This window comes from Hydra vulgaris, chromosome 02 (assembly GCF_038396675.1).
Source record: "Hydra vulgaris chromosome 02, alternate assembly HydraT2T_AEP".
Lineage (NCBI taxonomy): Eukaryota > Metazoa > Cnidaria > Hydrozoa > Anthoathecata > Hydridae > Hydra > Hydra vulgaris.
Window position 1 is genome coordinate 63,369,278 of NC_088921.1, and position 20,741 is coordinate 63,390,018.

At 27.2% G+C, this 20,741-nt stretch overlaps 1 protein-coding gene across 1 annotated transcript; it reads right to left on the reverse strand.

Annotated features, from left to right (window-relative positions):
• Window positions 1–1,403: 1,403 nt before the first annotated feature.
• On the reverse strand, window positions 1,404–2,906 carry LOC136077100 (lysosomal acid phosphatase-like). Its single transcript, XM_065791666.1, has one exon. It carries the CDS (start codon window positions 2,668–2,670, stop codon window positions 1,519–1,521), a length of 1,152 nt encoding a protein of 383 aa, XP_065647738.1. The 5' UTR covers window positions 2,671–2,906; the 3' UTR covers window positions 1,404–1,518.
• Between the last annotated feature and the right edge of the window lie 17,835 nt (window positions 2,907–20,741).

Consider the following 20,741-nt stretch of genomic DNA (forward strand, 5'->3'; position numbering starts at 1 on the left):
AGTGACTTCATTTAGCTAATTTTTTTCCCTATTGTGTACAAACTATTTATCTAGATTTTTGATGATCTGCAAACTATGTTTATTATTTTCCAAAGAATAAAAAAAAAGGCAAAATAAAGAACTGTTTTTTTGAACTTTTTATGTAGACTCTTTATGATTTTCTAAACTAACAAGCAAACTATGTTTATGGTTTGTGAAAGAGTAAAAATGAAGTCAAAGTTAAAGAACTATTTTTTTAATACATACTTAATGTTCACTTAATATTAAAATGATTTGTTTTCACATGTCGTCATTTCCAACCATTTTTAATTGATAAAACTTCACAATTTTATTTGTTTATTTAAATAGAGTATTTCTCCATCTAATACCAAAACAATACCAAAAAAATACCAAATTCTCTCAAATTAAAAACTGCAAGATAAACTAATGTTTTAGTTATGCTGTTAAGTGTTTAAATCAGACACGACGTTTTTTGGTAAATATGGTTTATTTGAAAATGATTTATAATTCTTCGATGAGCAGCTCGGATTTTAATTTCAGCTTTGTGATTTACATACTTCTTAACACATCAGCAAACAGTTTCGTTGGCATTTTTATTGATCTTGAGTTTGTTGAGGGCTAGTGAGTACAGAGTAAATTAAGATAACTACATTGTTTTTTAGTTTACAATTGACTTCATCTGCTTTAGTTTTTTAATTATTTTTGTCTAATTAAAGTTTCTTTTAAAATTGATAAAAGTAATTATAGCAAAATAAATAAAATTTATCTGTATCAAATAGCGTTTTTTTTTACTTACAAAAATAAAAAAAAGATACAATATATTGTATAAGATAAACTGCAGCAAACTAAGGCTTTAATCTTAATTGGCCTAAAAATGTTTTTCCATTACAGTAAACAGTTTAACACCATTTAAAAAAAATGTCAAGTATTGAGTTAAGTTGAGGATTAAGAGATTATTATCAATCGTTATATGATTTGAATCAAGCAGCAACTCAAATCCACCAAAAAAAAACTAAAACCATGGATAGTTAATTACAAATAACTATTACAATGGCTAGTAAGATAGATGTATACGCACACCTACTACTTGAAGGTGTATACATAGTATGCATGCACCATATCTTATTCACACCAATACCTTTTTCGCCCAAAAAGGGTTGAAAAAACTTCTTTTCCGCTCTCTTCGAGTTCTTTGCATAAGCTTGTAATCCCTAAAAATTTGACACTAAACTATTTTTTTTTTATAGAATATTATTAACACTTAACTAAGTGTTTATAATATTCTATAGAATAAACAATTTGGATAATAAAAATTTTCTAATTAGAAAATTAAAAGCTCAATTATGCATAAATTGCTCTAATAATTTATAAAAACAAAAAAATTTAAAATAAATAATTAAGTGTTTTTATTAATTTTTTAAATTTTTTTTTTTTTTTTTTTTTTTTTTTGTTGATAAATAACAAAGTTTGGCTAGTTAAGAAACAGTTAAAAGTTAACAATAAATATAAATGCTGAAATTATATTACGGTGCATATATATATATGAAAAAAATCTTTCTTGCCGATTATGATGGCTAATAATTGTCCGAGTTCACTATTTTTTAGCGAGGAGTTATAAAACTTTAACCGATTTAAAACCTTTTTCCTACGAATAATTATGACAATCAGCGTTACCATTAGTAACAAGGTCAATATTATAAATACAAGGAACCCAATTTTTAATTGTAGCTGTGTCAAGAAAAATATTTTATGAGGAAAACAATCTTGTTTTGTTGTTGTGCGTCGGCTTGTAAGTCTCAAAAATTGTTCAAGAGGGCACAAAATATCACAATCTTTAAGTTTGAAGGGAAAGGTATTTCCAGATGTATCATTTCGAAAATGCATTTCAACCAAAAAATTTCGGTTGTTATCTTCGTTCATTTCAATCATAAAACAAGATGCGAATGTTGGTACTTTTATTTCCAAATCCAATGTAGCTGCTAATGCCAGTATTGATGTATCATGCCCTGAAAAAATTGAAAGCTTGTACAACTCATCATAAGATCTTTTAGTTTTAAAATTTCTCATATTAGTATTTATCCAGTCCAGAAGTGTGCCTCCCAATAATCTTCCTAGCTCGTCATCAGCGTTCTTATATTGATACAAAAACACCCATGAACCTATATCAAGAAGTTGCATCTGTATATCTTTGTACCATTTTGGTGGACTAAAACCTTGAGCTGCTTCACATTTAAAGACATCATCAATTATCCAAATAGTTGTAAAATCAACTTTCATTCCAATGTAATCACTTAAAACTTTAAGAAATTTCTGGTTATCATGTTCCTTTTTAATATATTCAGGTTTTAATGTCAATTGATGCAATATTTCTTTAAGACGAGGACAATTAGTCTCATCCGGTTGCAAAACCGGATCACTGTCAAATGGAACAGAATGAATAGGTATAGGTTGCCAATTAATATCTTTATTCCAAACCTGATATCCAATTGGTGGGAAAAGACCTGCTAGTTCTGTTTCTGCACTTTGTAAACATCTTGATTCATCTGAGCTTCGGATATAAACCTCTTTTTGCACATAGCTTTCATTAATAAAACCAGAGTCAACTATATAACGCTTTTTTAAAAACTCTCCTAATCTGTATGTCATGTTTATTCCTATCTTTGTAAGCATTCCAGGATCAACAGGTCATTGATTAACATACTGATTATTAGGAACAAAATAAATCGGATAACGTGCACCATGACGATGGACCAAATGAGCCATTACAAGACTTTTGTTAGCATTAACAGAGTCTTGTAACATCAGCAAAAGTACCACAAATTTTAGGAAGTCCATTTTTTAAAGTTCAGAAAAAGATATTCTAGCATGAATGAAAATCTATTTCTTTTAGTATTATAACTAACTTATATCACAACAAATGCTCATAACATTTAACAATAACAATTTAGGCTAATATAGCTTAAAAATAAAAATAAAAATCCTTTGTTAAAAGCCGGTAATTGTTGTATTCTATTGATTCTATTAAGCCGGTAATTGTTGTGTTTTATTGATTTTATAACTACATTACTACTAATATTATTAAATTCCACAATATTGTTTTTAAAGATGTTGTGCATCTTTTTTTTTTTTTTTTTTTTTCTCTGTTTTAATATAATATAAGATTTTACAACTTCGTAATATAAAATTTCAATAAATAAAGTAAGTAAAACAGATAGGGGCTCAAAGAAGATGAGGATGACAGTACGTTATCGCAATCTTTTCATAGAGCCCCTATAACAAGATTTCAAAAAAATCGTAATATGTTACAATATGCGTAATAAAATTTCAATAAAATATCGTAATAAAACGCGTAATTCGCTAATAAAATTGATAAGCAACCAACAAAAGTAGAAATAAAACAAAAACAGATTTATGAGAAATTATTCAAAGTATCATTAACCAAAAACGTTTCTTATATTTTACCAAAAACGTTTAAATATTTAACCAAAAACGTTTAAAATATTTAACCAAAAACGTTTCTTATATTTTAAAAATTTCTTTTTTTGTTAAAAACTTGAATGAACTTAACGAATTTACCGTACCTTTAAATCCTTTTTGAAAAAAAATTCCATACTTTTGGGCCTCGATATAGAATGCTGTACTCTGAATATTTGTTTATTATCCGAGGCAGTTTATATGTGTTGGAAATATTCGCTCTAAGATTATAGCTATCATTTCTATTTATTTTAAACTTGTTATTAAAGCTTATAGGAGAGATATTGTGATTATAACGATACATGAAAACTAAATGCTGGTAGATATTTATTTCAAACACATTCATCATTTTCATATCTTTCATTAAGGGCTTAGCGTGTTCACGCCTATTTTTTGAGTAAATGATTCTGCAGGCATGTTTTTGTAGACTATAAATTTTTTAATTCTTTGCCGCTTAAGTACTTGCCCATGAAATGTTTACATAGCTGATGAAGCTATGAATTAGCCCAAAGTATATTAATTGAAGATTATTTTTATTGACGTAGGAGCGAACTCGATACATCAAACCTATTATTTTGGTGATTTTTGACTGGATATATATTATATGTGGAAGCCAGGATAATTTTTTATCAACAATGATTCCTAAGAATCTTATACTGGATTGCTTATTTAGTAGTATATCATTTAGAGATAGGTTAGGCAACTTGAGAGGAAGATTTTGTTCTTGTGTTTTTTTGTGAAATAGTATATACTTTGTTTTCTCAGCTTTAAGTGAAGTTTGTTTGCCTTAAACCAGTTGTTTACTTTACACAGTTCAATATTTATGTCTGCATATAATTTCTTGATATCATTGTTGGTGAGAAATAAGTTTGTGTCATCTGCAAACATGACCGAGTTCATTTTTAAAGATGCATTACAAAAGTCATTTATATATATTAGAAAAAAAAGTGGACCAAGAATCGATCCTTGCGAGACTCCACATATGACATTTAATACTCCAGATTGGACATTATTTACATATTGTTTTCTGTTTGTAAGATAGCTTTTAATTCAATAATAAGTTTTATTTATTATTCCGTAATGCCTTAATTTATCTAAGAGAATGCAATGGTCCACTGTATCGAATGCTTTTGATAAATCAAGAAACACTCCTAAAGTAAATTTATTATTTTCAAAACCATTAGTTATTTGATTTAATATTTCAATGATTGCATGCTCTGTTGAGAGATTTTTTTGAAAGCCAAACTGATTTGGGTAAAAAAAAATTGTTTTTAATGAAGTAATCATAGGTTCTATTATAAACTAGACGTTCGAAGAGTTTTGAAAATACAGAAAGTATTGATATAGGCCTGTAGTTTGTAATGTCAGAATGATCATTACATTTGTATAATGGAATTACTTTTGCCTATTTAAGTACATCCGGAAATATCCCAGAATTTAATGAGAGCTTAAGTATATGAATTAGGGGTCTATTAAGACTGTGTTTGTGTGCAATAACTATATCACTAGATATCTCATCAAATCCAGGAGCCCTTTTTTTTTTTTAAGGAGGCAAAGGCTGCCTCCATTTCTTCATAGCCTAATTCATAATCAAGCATGGTAACGTTATTCGTGGTTTTAAGATAGGTTTTAAATGATACAGATGTTGGTACAATTTTGTTTACAAGATTTGGACCAATATTTGTAAAATATTTATTGAATTTTTCTGAAATTAGTTTTTGACAAAATAAATCGTTATCTAAGAGCTTACCTTCACTAATCCCATAACTATTCATCTTGTGGTCTTATATTTTATACAAACAAAAAAGAACCAAAACCGGTTTGTACTTCTAAGATTAGAAATATCACATAATTTAAAAAAAGATATAGCCCTTGCAATTTTAAGTTTCTCAGGGTAAACACCTTGTTTTAAAGATTTAAAAAATGTAAAATAGGGATTATTAAGTGTTTTATTGATTTTATAATTACATTACTACTAATATTATTAAATTTCACAATTTTAATTTTATAGATATATTGCATCTAAGAGTTTAGCTTCAGTAATCCCATAATTATATATGGCAATGGCGCAGTAACTAGAGTTGTAGCTCAACCAAGAGGTGCGAGGTACATTGGTAAGGAAGAAGGCGTGAATTTCCAAGTTAAATGCTTTTTCGTGGAGATCTGCAATACCACATACACACATTTTTGATAAATAAAAGTTTATTAGTAATAATTTTATTATTAATGTTTAAAACTATTTTTATTCAATAATTTGTTACCTGATAAAAGTGTAACAAAATTTTAAATTGATTTTTTACTGATTTCAAGTAAAGAAGTTTGTGACTAATTGATCTATGTTTTTAATATAGCCCTATAATTTTCAGGGACGGATGCAGGATTTTTACGGGTGATGCCTATTTTTTAATGTAAACCTATCGAACCTGGGTAGGGGGAGTGGGGGGTAAACGGATACCGTGAATATGCTCAACCAGCGGTTCAAAAAGTCTGTCTAATTTTAACTCTTGCGTGAAAAATACAAAAGGAGGTGGGGTGGGGGTGAAAGGGAATAGAAACAGTGGTAGAAATTTTATTCAAGATCTAATAAATAGGGTGGTATTATTAAAAGGGTGGGTGGGAATTTTTTGCAGAAAACGAATAAAACAACTTGATTCTTATCAGCGACTGATATTAAATTTTTTTTTAATTTTTAAGGCTGGTTTACACTGATTTTTTTTAGTTTTGAGCTTTTTTGATGATAATAAGTTAAAATTAATTAACACTTCCCGTTTATTAATTTCTACTTGTTATAAGTCTTATTAAACTTAGGGTGGGTGATAAAATTTTCCAATAAATAATAAACGTCTCCTCCCGTGTATTAATCACGCCTTGGCTTTTCTGTTAATAAATTACACATTTAATACTAACTCACTAAGGATGTCTAGTAATACTAACTCACTAACAAAGTCTTCACTAACAAAGTCTAACTCACTTAACAAAGTGCACCAACGAGAAGGTAACCCATAGGACTTCGCACTTCATCTGTAATTGTCATGTTGCCCTCCATTTCTGTGTTCTTTCTTTTTCTTTATAGGCAGTTAAAGTAAAGTATTAGTCTTGTTGTCTTAGGTTAACCCTCCATTTCTGAATTATTATTTTTTTCATTTTTAGTGATAATAATAATAATAATATATATATATATATATATATATATATATATATATATATATATATATATATATATAAATATATATATATATGTATATACAGTGGCGGCGATAGGGTAAGGCCTGGTTGGGCGATGGCCCAGGGGGCCGAATATAAAGGGGCGAAACTAATTGGTTATTTTACCCTTTGCCTTTTTTTTGAATGGGGTTAAATTGAGCTAGGGGCGCCGTAGAAATCTCGCCCAGGGCGCTGGTAGTGCTAAAACCGGCACTGTATATATATATATATATATATATATATATATATATATATATATATATATATATATATATATATATATATATATATATATATATATATATATATATATATGTATATATATATATATATATGTATATATGTATATATATATATATGTATATATATATATATATATATATATATATATATATACATATATGTATATTTGAATATATATATATATATATATATATATATATATATATATATATATATATATATATATATATATATATATATATATATATATATATATACATATATATACATATATATATATATATACATACATACATATAATAATAATAATAATAATAATAATAATAATAATAATAATAAAATAGTCAAGTCAATAATCAAAAAAGTAACTTTTTAGTTAATCAAAATAATCAAAAAAGTAACTAATTATTACACTATAATAAATAAGATAAAAATTCCAAGTGCCTTTTCCTTGAAACAGAGAATGTATTTAAAATCCTTTTAATATTAAGAACTATTTCTTGATGAATAGACATCAAAGCTAAAGAATTAAATCTTGACTCTGCCATGCGGCTTCGTGTATAAGTTTTTAGCTTGCGTATAACAGAAATGCTACTCTCACATTCACATGTAGAAATAAGTATTGTTACCATTATCAAAAAATCTTCCCTAATATTTGAAAAACCCCTCATATCAATAGTTTTAAAAGTATCTGCAACAGTTGATGGGACTACAGATTGACTGTTCCAAAATATTTCCCACAAATCTAAATATGCATGAATAGATGTAGAATGGTATCACAAATTTCTTTCTTTCTTTTTTTTTTACAACAGCTGCATAAATACCAGATAAACCTTTGTACACAATCACCTTATCACCATTGAATATATCTTCTTATTCATTAATTAAATGATCTAGAAGTGGAGATGTAATGCAATTTTTATAATAATCTGAAATAATGTCTGAAGGATAATTATCTCTATATATTTGTCTGCCGCATCAAGAGTCTTAGCTAGATCAAGAGCAATTGAGTACCAGTAAAAAAATGTTGATAGACATCAGTATTTAATTTCAGATCCAAAATTTTTGTTTTTAAACACTTAATTTCATTACACTGTTGTGATATATCAAACGTTTTAGTTTGTAGGACAATAGTGTTGGCATAGAAGTAGTCCATTATTTGTTTTGTTAAAACTAAACTTACAATAAAGGAAAAATTTGTCATGAGATTTAAAAAACATGAAGCATTGGAAGATGTATAAATATTAAGGTTCTTATTTTACTGCCATCACGATGACTTGAAAAGCAATATCATTCAAACCAAAAAAAGAAAGAATTGTTCTTATGATTGGAATTCTTTTATTTCAATTGCTTAAAATAAGGTTATTTTTTATACTATCAATGTCAACTTCCATAAGATTTTGTTTTGAATTAGATCTAGATTGCAACATATTAAGACAATTCATAAACATTTGGTGAAATCCATAACTATTATTGTGATCTGTATAAATACGAGTTGTATTACCCCATATTGTGAAAGGTTTTTGAATAAAGTTGATTATCGATGTACTGTTTGGAATATTTCTACTAAACAGTGTACCTGGAGAACGGTATGCTCCATCTTCAATCTGCGAATAAGCCAAACCACGAATATTTGAGTAGCCATTTATGTAAAAATGATCGTTATTTTTTCTCACCGGAAACAGGAAAAACAAAAGATGATAAATACTTTGCTCAACAATAAAGAATCATCTTTTCCAGCATTTAAATGTCTACCTTGCGCATAGTAAGTAAAAATATCATAAAAAGGAAGGTTTGAAGACTGATCTGATGTACAAGGAATACAAGTACGCATGATTTGATTAAGGGTAACATTAACATTTGAACCTGTGATTTTAATTTCATTATCTTTGCTAAAATTTTATTTGAGATAACTAATGCTTTCTTTTTTTTTTGAAAATAAATTTTTAGGAGGTTGATAATTTTAATTAAGAACTTTAGTAAACCCTAACCCTAACCCTGAAGAGATTGTGACAGAATACTTGGTAAAACTGAACATAAACCTTTTTCTAAATCACTATTGAAATTCTTCTTTAGGCATAATTTTTCTCTTTTTATAATAGGGACAAAATGAATAGGTGACGAAATGCCTTTATCTTTTGAAAATAGAAGAACAATGTGTGTTACACCATAAAATACTCAAAATGTCTTTATTTGCTTTATGATTAACTTGTGGGACAATACTTACATAGGTTAACTTTTTATATTTATCAAGGCTGAATTCAGGATATATTGACCAAATCTGCTTATTTAATACTGTAAACAATCCAATTAAACAAAGAAAAGAAGCAAATTCATTATTTCAACAATTATTATAGACTTCTTTTTTTATAAGATCAGAAATATTTATATCTTTATATTTATATCTTTATATTTATATCTTTATATTTATATCTTTATACTATAAAAGTAATCTTAAAGTCTTAAATGAAACATATATCATGAAAACACTAGAGAGTGAAGAAAATTTTTTAGGTTTTACATGATTCAATATCATTGGGTATGCTAAGTTAAACTTTGCTTTCGCAAATAACTCAAGCAAAGTTAGGAGTCGAAGAATCTCATGTGTTTCATCTGATGAATTAATCAATAAGGCAGCAGAACTGCAAAGACAGTTCCCAGTTTCCATTGACCTAATAAAATATACAGTTTATATATCATGGCTGTTTCAAGTAGGACATACGGCTTCTTGTTATTTTTACAAATTATTTACTCAAGGAGTGTTATTAAAACTTTTATAACTTTTGAATATTACAGATAATTTTGTTCTGTAAAAAAATTATAAACAGCAATAAAGTGTTAGTATTAAAAGTTTCTTTAACTTTTGAATAAATGCGCAGAAATTACGAACTTAGCAGATTTTGAAAAGTTTAATCTTACTTTTTAGCAAGAATAATCAAAAAATGCACATTTCTGATGTTTAATACATAATGTAAACATTGGTTGACCATTTTTAAACGAAAAAAATTTACTTGAACCTAATGTAAAATGATAGAGGGATTATTAAAGTCAGACAACAAAATCGGTAAATATTGCATAAAATGCTTTTTTTTTATATAAAAAAAGAAGTTGGAAAAAAAAGACTGGAAATTAAATATATTTATCAATATTAAAGATCTTAAAGACGTATTTAAAAATTATTTAATTTTGTGAGGAAAATTTCAAAAGGTTAATAAGCTCAATTAAAAACCAAAATAAAACTAAAGTGTAATTTTGTAACGCAATTACGGTTACGTGACATAACATACGTAATTGCTTTTCAATATAAACGAAAATTCACGCATAAAACAAATTTAGTGCTAAACATGCCAAGTTTGAAAACATATTTGATAACATAGCTAGAGGTACAGAAATTGATTTTTTGATTTTCTTATTTATAAAAGGTTGAAATATTACTTATTCCACAGACTTTTCAAAAATATGTTTTTTTCAAAACGAATAAAAACAAAAATATAGGTGAATTAAAAACTAACTTTATATATCAAAGCTTGCAAAGTCTGTAGAAATCTAGATAGAACAGATATTCATTAACAAGTGTTCTAAATTTCAACTATCAAGCATGTAACTATGTTATCAAACCTTGGTTGGCCCAAGACAGGTTTTCCTTAAAAACTGCCAAAAACAGAAAAGTGATCCCAAATCATTAGCAATATTTTTACAACTTTTATATTTAATCTATTAATGCAAATATTTATTTAACAAGAAAAAATCTTTTATATTTTTTTAATTATAAGATGAATGCATGTATAGAAAAAAAATACTATTATTTTAAAGTTGTTGAATTTTTATATTTTTTATGCGGAAATTGTTTTTTTCCCGCTAAACTCGTGACGTAATACCCAATTTTACATTGCGCGAAACATCTGTGATGTATGGATGGTTAAGCGCCAAACCAAAACAAAATTGAAAAAAATTAGTTTATATTAAAAAATGATTTACATAATCTTCCTTTGCAAACCACAAAAAAATATAATTAAAATATTTAAATACACTGGGCAGCAATCACTTTTAGTTTCTTTGGTGTTGCGGCTTTTGTTTAAATATTTTGGGCCACATATGCCTATCTGCATACAAAATGGCATCAAACGAGTTTTGTAATAAATCTCTCTTTCTTGTAATAAATCACTCTCTTCAAATCGTGTTAGCGATAGCATAAAGGAAAAGGATTATTTTCGTAATTTAGTTTGTTCTGAAATTAAAGGCTTGTTGTTTTTTTAAGTAATTAATTAAATAATTCTTTAAATAAAATTGGACAATTTTAATGAATCTAACTGCATTATTTATTTTTAAATGGAAATGTTTGTATTTCCTCTACGAATACAGTCGTTACAGATTTTAGTGTAAAAATTTTGAAGAGCCGCACAATGAATCGTTTCATACAATCTAGCTGGACAAAAATATTTTGTTTACGAATTCCATTGTTCTAGTCATGAAAGGTTGAAATGAATAATATTTTGTTGTTTTACTGAGTAATTACCTTGGTTTTAATAACTTAGAAGTTTTATTTGCAGAGGATAGGGGGAAAACCGCTCGCCTACACCCCCATTCCCCCTCATGACAACAACCACTGTTATAATAAAAAAATGAGGTAAAAAAGAAAATATATATTTATGAAACAAGAATATATAGTATTATACAATAAATTTTATATTTAGTTATCAGAAAACTTGTCGTTTATATCCACTAAACACTCGTCACTTAAATCTTCAGATGACTCATCATTTAATTCGTCGGACAAGTTACAATTTCCTATTCTTGGAGCGGGAACAGTCAAATTCAAAACCTCTACTGGCAATTTTTTGCTTATTTTTGCAGGCAGTTCTCTACGTGAATTGATAACAGGGTCAGATGTTATTAAGAGCATATTCAGCAAATCCATATTTGTAGAAATACGTGACTTTTTCCTAGTGTGATGTTCTCGAAATATCCTACAATCCTTATTTTGTGCTTCTTGAGTGTGATGTTCTTGAAATATCCTACAATCCTTATTTTTTGCTTCTTCTGAGAGCTGGCCTATCGGAAGAATACACGACTTTATAACTTCTGTGCTATGCATTAAATTTTTATGCACTGTAACATACATGCAATACCACGAATATAAATGTAAATATAAAGTCCTTCTTTCAGAACAAAGTTTTTCAAATTTGACACAATCAATGTCATGGCCAGAAGATAGCGTTCTTAATAAAACGCTAAATTTCTTAATTAGTTTGGCGTCTAATCATGTAATCTCTCCGCCCTTTCTGGATTAAAAAAAAACCCTGCGAGCTGTGTAACCATCATTTGTATTGCCATAATGAGGTTTTGGTCTATCTGCAATTAGTCCTATTTGTTTTCTAAACTTTGGCCTAATCTCTTCCAAACCTTCTCTGATACAACATTTATCCTCATTGTCTCTAACTTGCCGCTTTTTAATGTCTAAACGGTAGCTAATGTGTAGCAAGCTTCAAAAGTACATATCCAAGCATGCAAGGTAGACAGACCAAAATTGTAACTTTCTTTTTTATCAACCATACCTTTTAATTCACCATTCATCATTTTTGGAGTAGCACTGCAAATATAACATTTTTGTGTCATTGTAAGAAACAGATTGTGTTTCACAATAAATTTAAATTCATCAACAGTACACAGTTTTGGAAGAATTTCAGACATTTCTTTTAAAACTTTGTCAGTTTCTATTACAGTAAATTCCTGTGTCTCTTTTGAAAATATGTATTTAATTGGTTGGCAATTAAGTGTTGATAATGGCCGAGGATTTTGCCAAATAATAGTATTAGAGTCATCTTTCAATCTCAACGGGGAAAACGCTCACACAAACAGAAACTTATCATTAGCATCGGAGTTCTCAAATTTTTGTTTATAGGTACTGTGGCCAGAACTTCCGTCACATCCCCATTTGCTTATTAATGTAAGCGACAAATTAGAGGATACATTTCTGGGAAATTGACTTAGGCTTGAAGTTTAATTTCAGTTCGTGTTTCTGAAATAGAAATAAGTTCTTCTGGAGGGTAACACAACCTTTTGGATTTACATAAATTATAGTAAGACAGACACACTTCATGCCCTGCTTTCATTGACCACTTTCTTGTTTGTTTATAAGAGGGAATAATACACTTGGAATCTACATAATAAGCTAGCGCCTCATCGCTACTCAACTCCCTGCTACCATAAATAACATCAGTAGATTTTCTTTGCTCTAAGGTTTCTGTACTTTTTCTATAAGAAGTAGCTACGTTTCTTTGACCCGACAAACGATGAGCTATTTCAGCAGCTGTTGTTAATTCATTGGCACTCCGCGATTGCAATAAGACTTCAACTTCAACTTTTGTTCGTCTTTTAGTTTTTAAAGATAAGTCTTCAAAGTTTTTCTTTTGCCAACCTTGAGGCCGACTTCCTTCTGATGTTGTGGAACCACAGGACTGATGAAAATTTATTTTAAGTTCTAAATTATTGCCCTCTAACCAACTTTTATTTTTATTTAAAAAGTGATCCCTATTTCTATTGGCTGCATCCCACTTTTGCACAAATTTAGCGGATAAGCTTGCCATTTTTAACTGTATTTTTTTTTACGAATCACTAGTAACATCTTCTGTAGTATAGTCTTTCAAAATATAGTTACACAAAAAAGAATTTCGTTCTTCTTTTGTATGTTTTTGCCATTCTTCAAATAACTCCAATTTTTTAATAGAATACACTTGGTCTGAAAAAAATTAAATTAAAATGAAACGAGCAAACGCGGGCAGCCAAATTTTTATACTTAGACGCTTTATTCTTGTGGTTATAATCTATAAAAAATCAGCCTGGATATATTTGGATAAAATTATTTACACGCTTTGAAAATTAAAAAACGAAACATAAATTGCAGTTTTAACATAGTTTTTTTAAATCTACAGAATATCATTTATGCCAATTATTTTAAATAAGTTTTCAATAAAATACAAAGTACATACCCCTAATGTAAAATTCATCACAGCAGATTAATTATTATTCACAATAAATTAGTTATACGTTATTGTTACACAGCAAAGTTGCAGGCATTTTTTTACAAAAATATGTTTATCTTTAAGTGACACTTGAGCGCTAATGATTTAACACTTAAAAACGAGTGCACTAATAAATATTTTGAATTTTTCTCAAGGAAGTATTCAGTAATATCATGGTAATATCTACTAATTGATTCCTTGTATTGACTTTTGTCCAGTTAGATTGTATGAGTCGATTTACTGTGAGCCGGTTGGAAACTCATTTCAAAACTATAAACAATCTACGTTGAAACCCAATAAAAAAATTGTTCGAAAGCAAAAGGTTTTAGGAGGAGAAAAACGTGTTTCAGAAAGAGGGAAAATAATTCTACAAAAGAAATGTGTTGCAGGGGTCTGTGTTAGCAGTTGTAAATTTAGTTGCAATACAAAAATATCAATTGAAAAACAACAAAAAATATTTGATTTTTATGACCATGGGTTGGTCATTAAAAAATGTATTCATATTGGGTAAAGTACAACAACTTCAAAAAAAAGTGTATAAAAAAAAATTATATCTCGAAGGAATAAAACTAGAGTTTACTGCCTTTCTGATGAAAATAGATGCGATAAGACTGTATGCAAAACTTTTTTACAATTGACATTAGTGATGGTAACATTACCCATATTTTGAAAAGAAATATTCTAGATGTTGATGTTTTATCTGATAAGAGAGGTAGACACAAGCCTTACAATAAAACTAGTTTTGAGAGTAAATTATTTATCAATAGCTTCATTGAGAAAATTCCATCATATAAGTCTAATTATTCAAGATTACAAACTAGGGTGTGTATATTTTCACTTTTTTTTGAAATTTAATGATGGCTAGTATTTTTTTTTTGTAAATCAGTATGCAAAACATAAAAGCAATTTTTTTTTGAAAAAAAAATATTTTAACTTTTTTTCACCCTTAAACTATTATTTTTTTAGACTTTTTATTCTTGAAACTTTGTTACCTTGAAACAAAGTTTGTCGTAATCTCTGAAGAGGATCGAATATATTTACCAAACCACGTAGTAAACTAATATTTAACTAATATTTTGCACAAAGTTCAGCATTTCAAAATTTAGTTTATTAAAGAACGTGTGAATTACAAATATATTTTAATTATACACTCTCCTTTTCGTAATGTCTATATTTTTTGGATTATATAAGAATGATGCTTTAAAGTTGTTTATTTTAACTGTGTGTTTTACAAATTGAAAAAACTACAATTTATAATGCTTTGCTATCAAATTTTAATACTTTTTAAAAAAAAAAAAATATATATATATATATATATATATATATATATATATATATATATATATATATAAAAAATAAGTCCAAGAAATAGTTATCTAACTAAAAATGATTAAATGATAGTTTGCAACTAATTTGTTTTAATAAGGTTAATCGTGTCTTTCTTACTAGAATTATTGGAATTCAAATTGCTAGCAGAGAATTAATATTCTCTGCTAGCAATTTGATCATGAGTGTAAGTATTTCTTCTGACAAACAATTTCAGACAAACAGGTTGCTTCCATAATGATGGCAGGAGTTGATCTCCGAATTGAAGTGCATTATTCCCTGCTCCACTTATTTCAACTATTTTATCAAATGCATTTTTTTATTCATCTTCAATTTGACATCAAAACATACTTTGCAAAACTGATTCAGGGTGAGCATACCATGCTGATTGTTTGAAAGTGGGTAAAACAATGTCAATTACCTCATGAGTTTGATTTTTTGATTTATCTCCTGAGTTTGATGTTTAAGTAAGTTTATTGGTCCTTCCACCCAGCACGAATTTACTTTAATTTTAAACCAGTTGGAAATATAGACACCTACTATGTACTCAACAATCATTTTGAACCTATTTAAAAGGTCACCAGTTAACCCATGTTAAGATACCCAGATTCTGAAAAACCTTAAAGCAGTAGTTAGCCATCTACTATGGCAAACAGAACCTATTTCTAGTAATGCAAGTCTCTTAGGCAGAACTCCAGTTTTAATTGAAATCACAATTTGGTACGCATGGGTCTGATCAGTGCTTAGATCTTTGATAATGTCAGGAATAAGGTAGATAAGGGAAGAGTTTTCACACACTTTTAAAAATTCTGGGTTAATTTTAAGGTTGGTAGCATCATTCAACATCTTATCAGCAGTCTATTCGTTGTCTTAAAAATAAATATAACTAGATATCTTATAGTTATCTGAATTTAGACGTCTAAAGGTGTTAACACTTTAGATTCTAAAAACATGTGTTTGTGCTGGTTGGGCATAGGCTTGCAAATGCCCAACCAAACTTTTTTTGTTTTTGAAATTTTAATTTTTATTTTATCATTTGTATCTTCACAGACTTTGTCTGAGTCACTCTTGGGGAAAAAAAAAATCATTTTCTTGATGAAGAATCTCCTGGTCTGTTTTTTATTTTTTATTTGTGAAACCTGATTTTTTATTGAATGTCGTTTAATTTTTTTTATTTTGTTTTCTAGTTTCAAAATAATCAATGCCAGCTATTTGAATAACAGCTTTATTTTCAACTTTTTCTCTTTGATATCTAACAAAGTTCAACTCAAGAAGAGCAAATTTTTTTCTTTTTTACAAGTGCATACAATGTGAGCTTTTCTGTCACAGTTTTCTTCACAATTATTCTCTAAGCAAAAAAGTATTTTACAATTGCATGTAAACAAACCAAAAAGCTTATCAAGTTTTTTCCATATATCTATTTCTAATTGGTGAGACTACATTGCCATTACTAACTTTAACAGCCAATAACCACAAATCTTTTATTTTACATTTGGTTCTCTTTTCAGAATTAATAACTGGATTTACAAAGTGAGAATTAGCTTTTTTCCACTGTAACAAAATTCCTGGAATAATATTCTTTACCAGCTGATCTACAGTATAGTTTCTGTAATCTTTTCCACTAATCTCCCTTAAATATAGGCCATACTCTTTCCAATCAAGTTACAAAGTTGAGAAGCTGACTTACTTCTGGTTATGGTGGTATATGACATTTATATATATATATATATATATATATATATATATATATATATATATATATATATATATATATATATATATATTTTAAAAGATATTTCTAAAATATTTCTAAAAATATTTTAGTTTATCTACAAATAAAAAATTAGTCGGAGGCGTTTTACAAATACAGTAATACTTTTTAAAAACATTGAGCCATCTTTCTGCAAAATAAATAAATTTTATTTATATAAATTTTTATTATATAAATAAGTATATTCCTAAACATAAACAATTTTTCGAAATTTTCAGTACATATACAACTTTTCGAAATAACGAAAAATTTATATATATTTATATGTGTATATATATATATATATATACATATATATATATATATATATATATATATATATATATATATATATATATATATATATATATATATATATATATATATATATATATATATACATATATATATATATATATATATACATAAATACATACAAGTTTTTGAAAGGGACTAAAATTTAATAACAAAGCATTATAAACTGTTGATTTATAATGCTTTATAAATAAAATGTAAGACACACAGTTCATCATTCCTTCATAATCCAAAAATAATATAAACATTGCGAAAAGTATAGACACGTTGTTTATTAAAGTAAATTTTGAAATGCACCATTTCGCGGACAAAGTTAAATTTTAGTTTAATTTTTACTTCATGGTTTGGTAAATAAATGCGATCTTCTTCGGAGATAACGGCAAACTTCAGTTTCAAGAATAAAAAAGGGCAAAAAAATATTAGTTTAAGGGTGAAAAAAAGTAGCTTAAAATATTTTTTTTTCAAAAAAAAATTATTTTCTAGTTTTGCATACTGATTTACAAAAAAAAATACTAGCCATCATCAAATTTAAAAAAAAAGTGAAAGTCGACACACCCTATTACAAACATCAAAAAATTATTTATCACCAAGTCCTAATTTAAAAATCCTGTATGGAAATACAAAAGAGTTTGTAAGAATGAAACATAGCCTGTTAACCCTGCTTCATTATTTGTTTTAGAATGACTTTAAATACAAATTTTGACCTACGTTTTCATTTGCCTCAAAAAGATACATGTAAAACATGTGATTCTATAAATTTGAAAATTAAATCATCAACTAATGAAACTTGAGTTAAATCTTTGAAGAACAAATAGGAATTACATAAATGAAGAGCTGAAAAAGTTAAAGAAATGGAAAAAAAGATATTAATCAATGTTGCCTGAGTAATGGCACTCCAGGAGTTATTGTTTTTGACACGCAAGAAACATTGCTAGTCCCATACTTCACTACATCAGTCGTTTATTATAAATGCCAGTTGTGGGTATTTAATCTAGGCATTCATGATGAAGTAAAAAATATAGGACACTTGTATGTTCGGGATGAAAGTGTTGCATCTCAAGGTGGTCTAGAAATTTTATCACGCCTTATTTAATTTCTTATTTTATAACTTTATATTTCTTATTTTTTGCCAAAATAGATTGAGACTCTAACTATGTACAGCGACAGCTGTGGAGGGAAAAACAGAAGTATTAAAGTTGTTCTTGCACTGTTAAACGTATTGTTTAAAGGTCGAGATTTATTATCTGAGATAAATATGAAATTCTTTGTACCTGGTCATAGCTTTTCAACGTGTGGTACAGATTTTGCAATAATTAAAAGGCAGAAAAAATATCATCAACAAATATTTGTACCAGAGTCTTGGTTAAACATAAAAACCGCCAAAAAAAAGTTACCTGAATTTGAAGTGCATTCAATGTCAAAGGAAAAGTTTTTTAGTACTACTAGGCTTGAAAAAAGTATTGCAAACAGAAAAAAGTTGATACATGGTGAAAAGATTGATTGGCTAAATATAAAACGGATCAAACTCCTGAAAAGTGAGCCAAAAAAATGTTTTATAAACATAATTATTCTGAAGATTCAATTTTTGAAGAAGTTGATTTTAACAAAAGAATAAGAGGCAGACCACCTAACAATCCTTCTTACGTAGAACAAGAATTATTTTTTCCAGATGGAAAAGCAATCATTTTTAAAAAGAAAGCAGATTTGATATCATTACTTGAATTCATTCCTCCATGTTGGCACACATTTTATACAAAAATAAGTCCTGATGTTATTGATGACGGTCTTGAAAGTTTTGATGATGACATTTTATTAGTCATATATATATATATATATATATATATATATATATATATATATATATATATATATATATATATATATATATATATATATATATATATATACATACATATATATATATTTAAAAAGAGATTGATGTGTTTGATACTAGAGTTTTCAAATCTGAAATAGTTCTTCATTTATTTATTTACATATATATTTTGTATTTTTTCAAATTTTTGTCATTTTAAAAAGGAAATTTTTATTGTTTTTATTTCCATATTGTTTATTTTTCAAAGATTTATTCAAAACTTCTTTATCTAAACCTAAAATTTAAATACTTCTAACATTAATACAAGCTTCAAATTATTAGGAGAGAATTCCTAATCGTTTTTAGTTGTAAATATTTATTTAGTAAATTAGATACCTTTAAAAAGACACCATTAAAAAAACTAAAATCTTACTTTATTTGTGCCTAGACCGCAAACGGCATAATTGTTGGTATATTTCTTAAACGCCAGAAAGGCCGATAACTTTTATTATCTATTATCTTTTTAATAAATATCAAAATATTTTTCAACTTAATTGTAGAAACATTAAAATATATTTAATAAAAAAAAAAAAAAAAAAAAATTATTCAAAAAACTAAATATGATTTTTTGTTCGTATAAAAGTTTAGGTTCAGTTATCACATTTCAACATGTTCATTACATAGGCCGGTTTGGCGCTAAATCATCCATATATCAATCTATATATATATATATAATATATACAGATGGATAGATGCATAAATATATAGATACTTAGATATAGATACAAGAAATAATATTTTGTAAACGAACTAAAACAAAACAAACGTATTTAAACTCATACTTTAAAGCAAAATAGCCTTCATTTTCTTTTTGCATTAGAATGAAAGCTTCCACTTCGTAATTACTTTAAGTGAGAAGATTCTTGTTTATAAAAGGAAACTTTTTATTTAATACTTTAAGACTATTACTTTGCCTTGAATGTGTTAGTATTAGGCGAATGGTTGGCTTTAATGGCTTTGAGACTAATAATTCCATAATTGCAAATGAAAATAAACTAAAGTTAATTAGAATTACCATACGCGCTAAGGTTAAGTATTTTAACTATTTTTGATAAATTTAGCTTCATTTGTATAGTTATGTTATTATACAAATAGTTAAGGCTTTATGCAAAAAATTAAGGCTTTATTTGGAATATTTAAGGATTCATTTTTATAAATACACGGAACCGAGAGAACCTTTTTGCTCAAACGTTCCTGTAAATTTTTACCGTAAAAATCAGGTCAAATGAATCCTGAAAAAATGGGGATTTTTTTTGGCTTTATTTACGGTAAACAAATCAAAACCACTCTATAAACGTTTGATTAAAAGGGTTTTCTCGTTTCCGTTTACTTTAAATAATGAGTCCTTAAATATGTATCAAAGCGGTTTTTTAAGCATAACGGAGAAGAACTAATTTTTGTTTTGTTTTGCTTAAATTCCTCAAAGCATAGAAGCTTTAGATATTTTTCTCATTTATATATATATATATATATATATATATATATATATATATTTATATATATATATATATATTTATATATATATATATATATA

Bases quoted from the DNA above. Each gene is read 5' to 3' on its own strand.
- LOC136077100 (XM_065791666.1), bottom strand. From the start codon at position 2,670: ATGCTTACAAAGATAGGAATAAACATGACATACAGATTAGGAGAGTTT.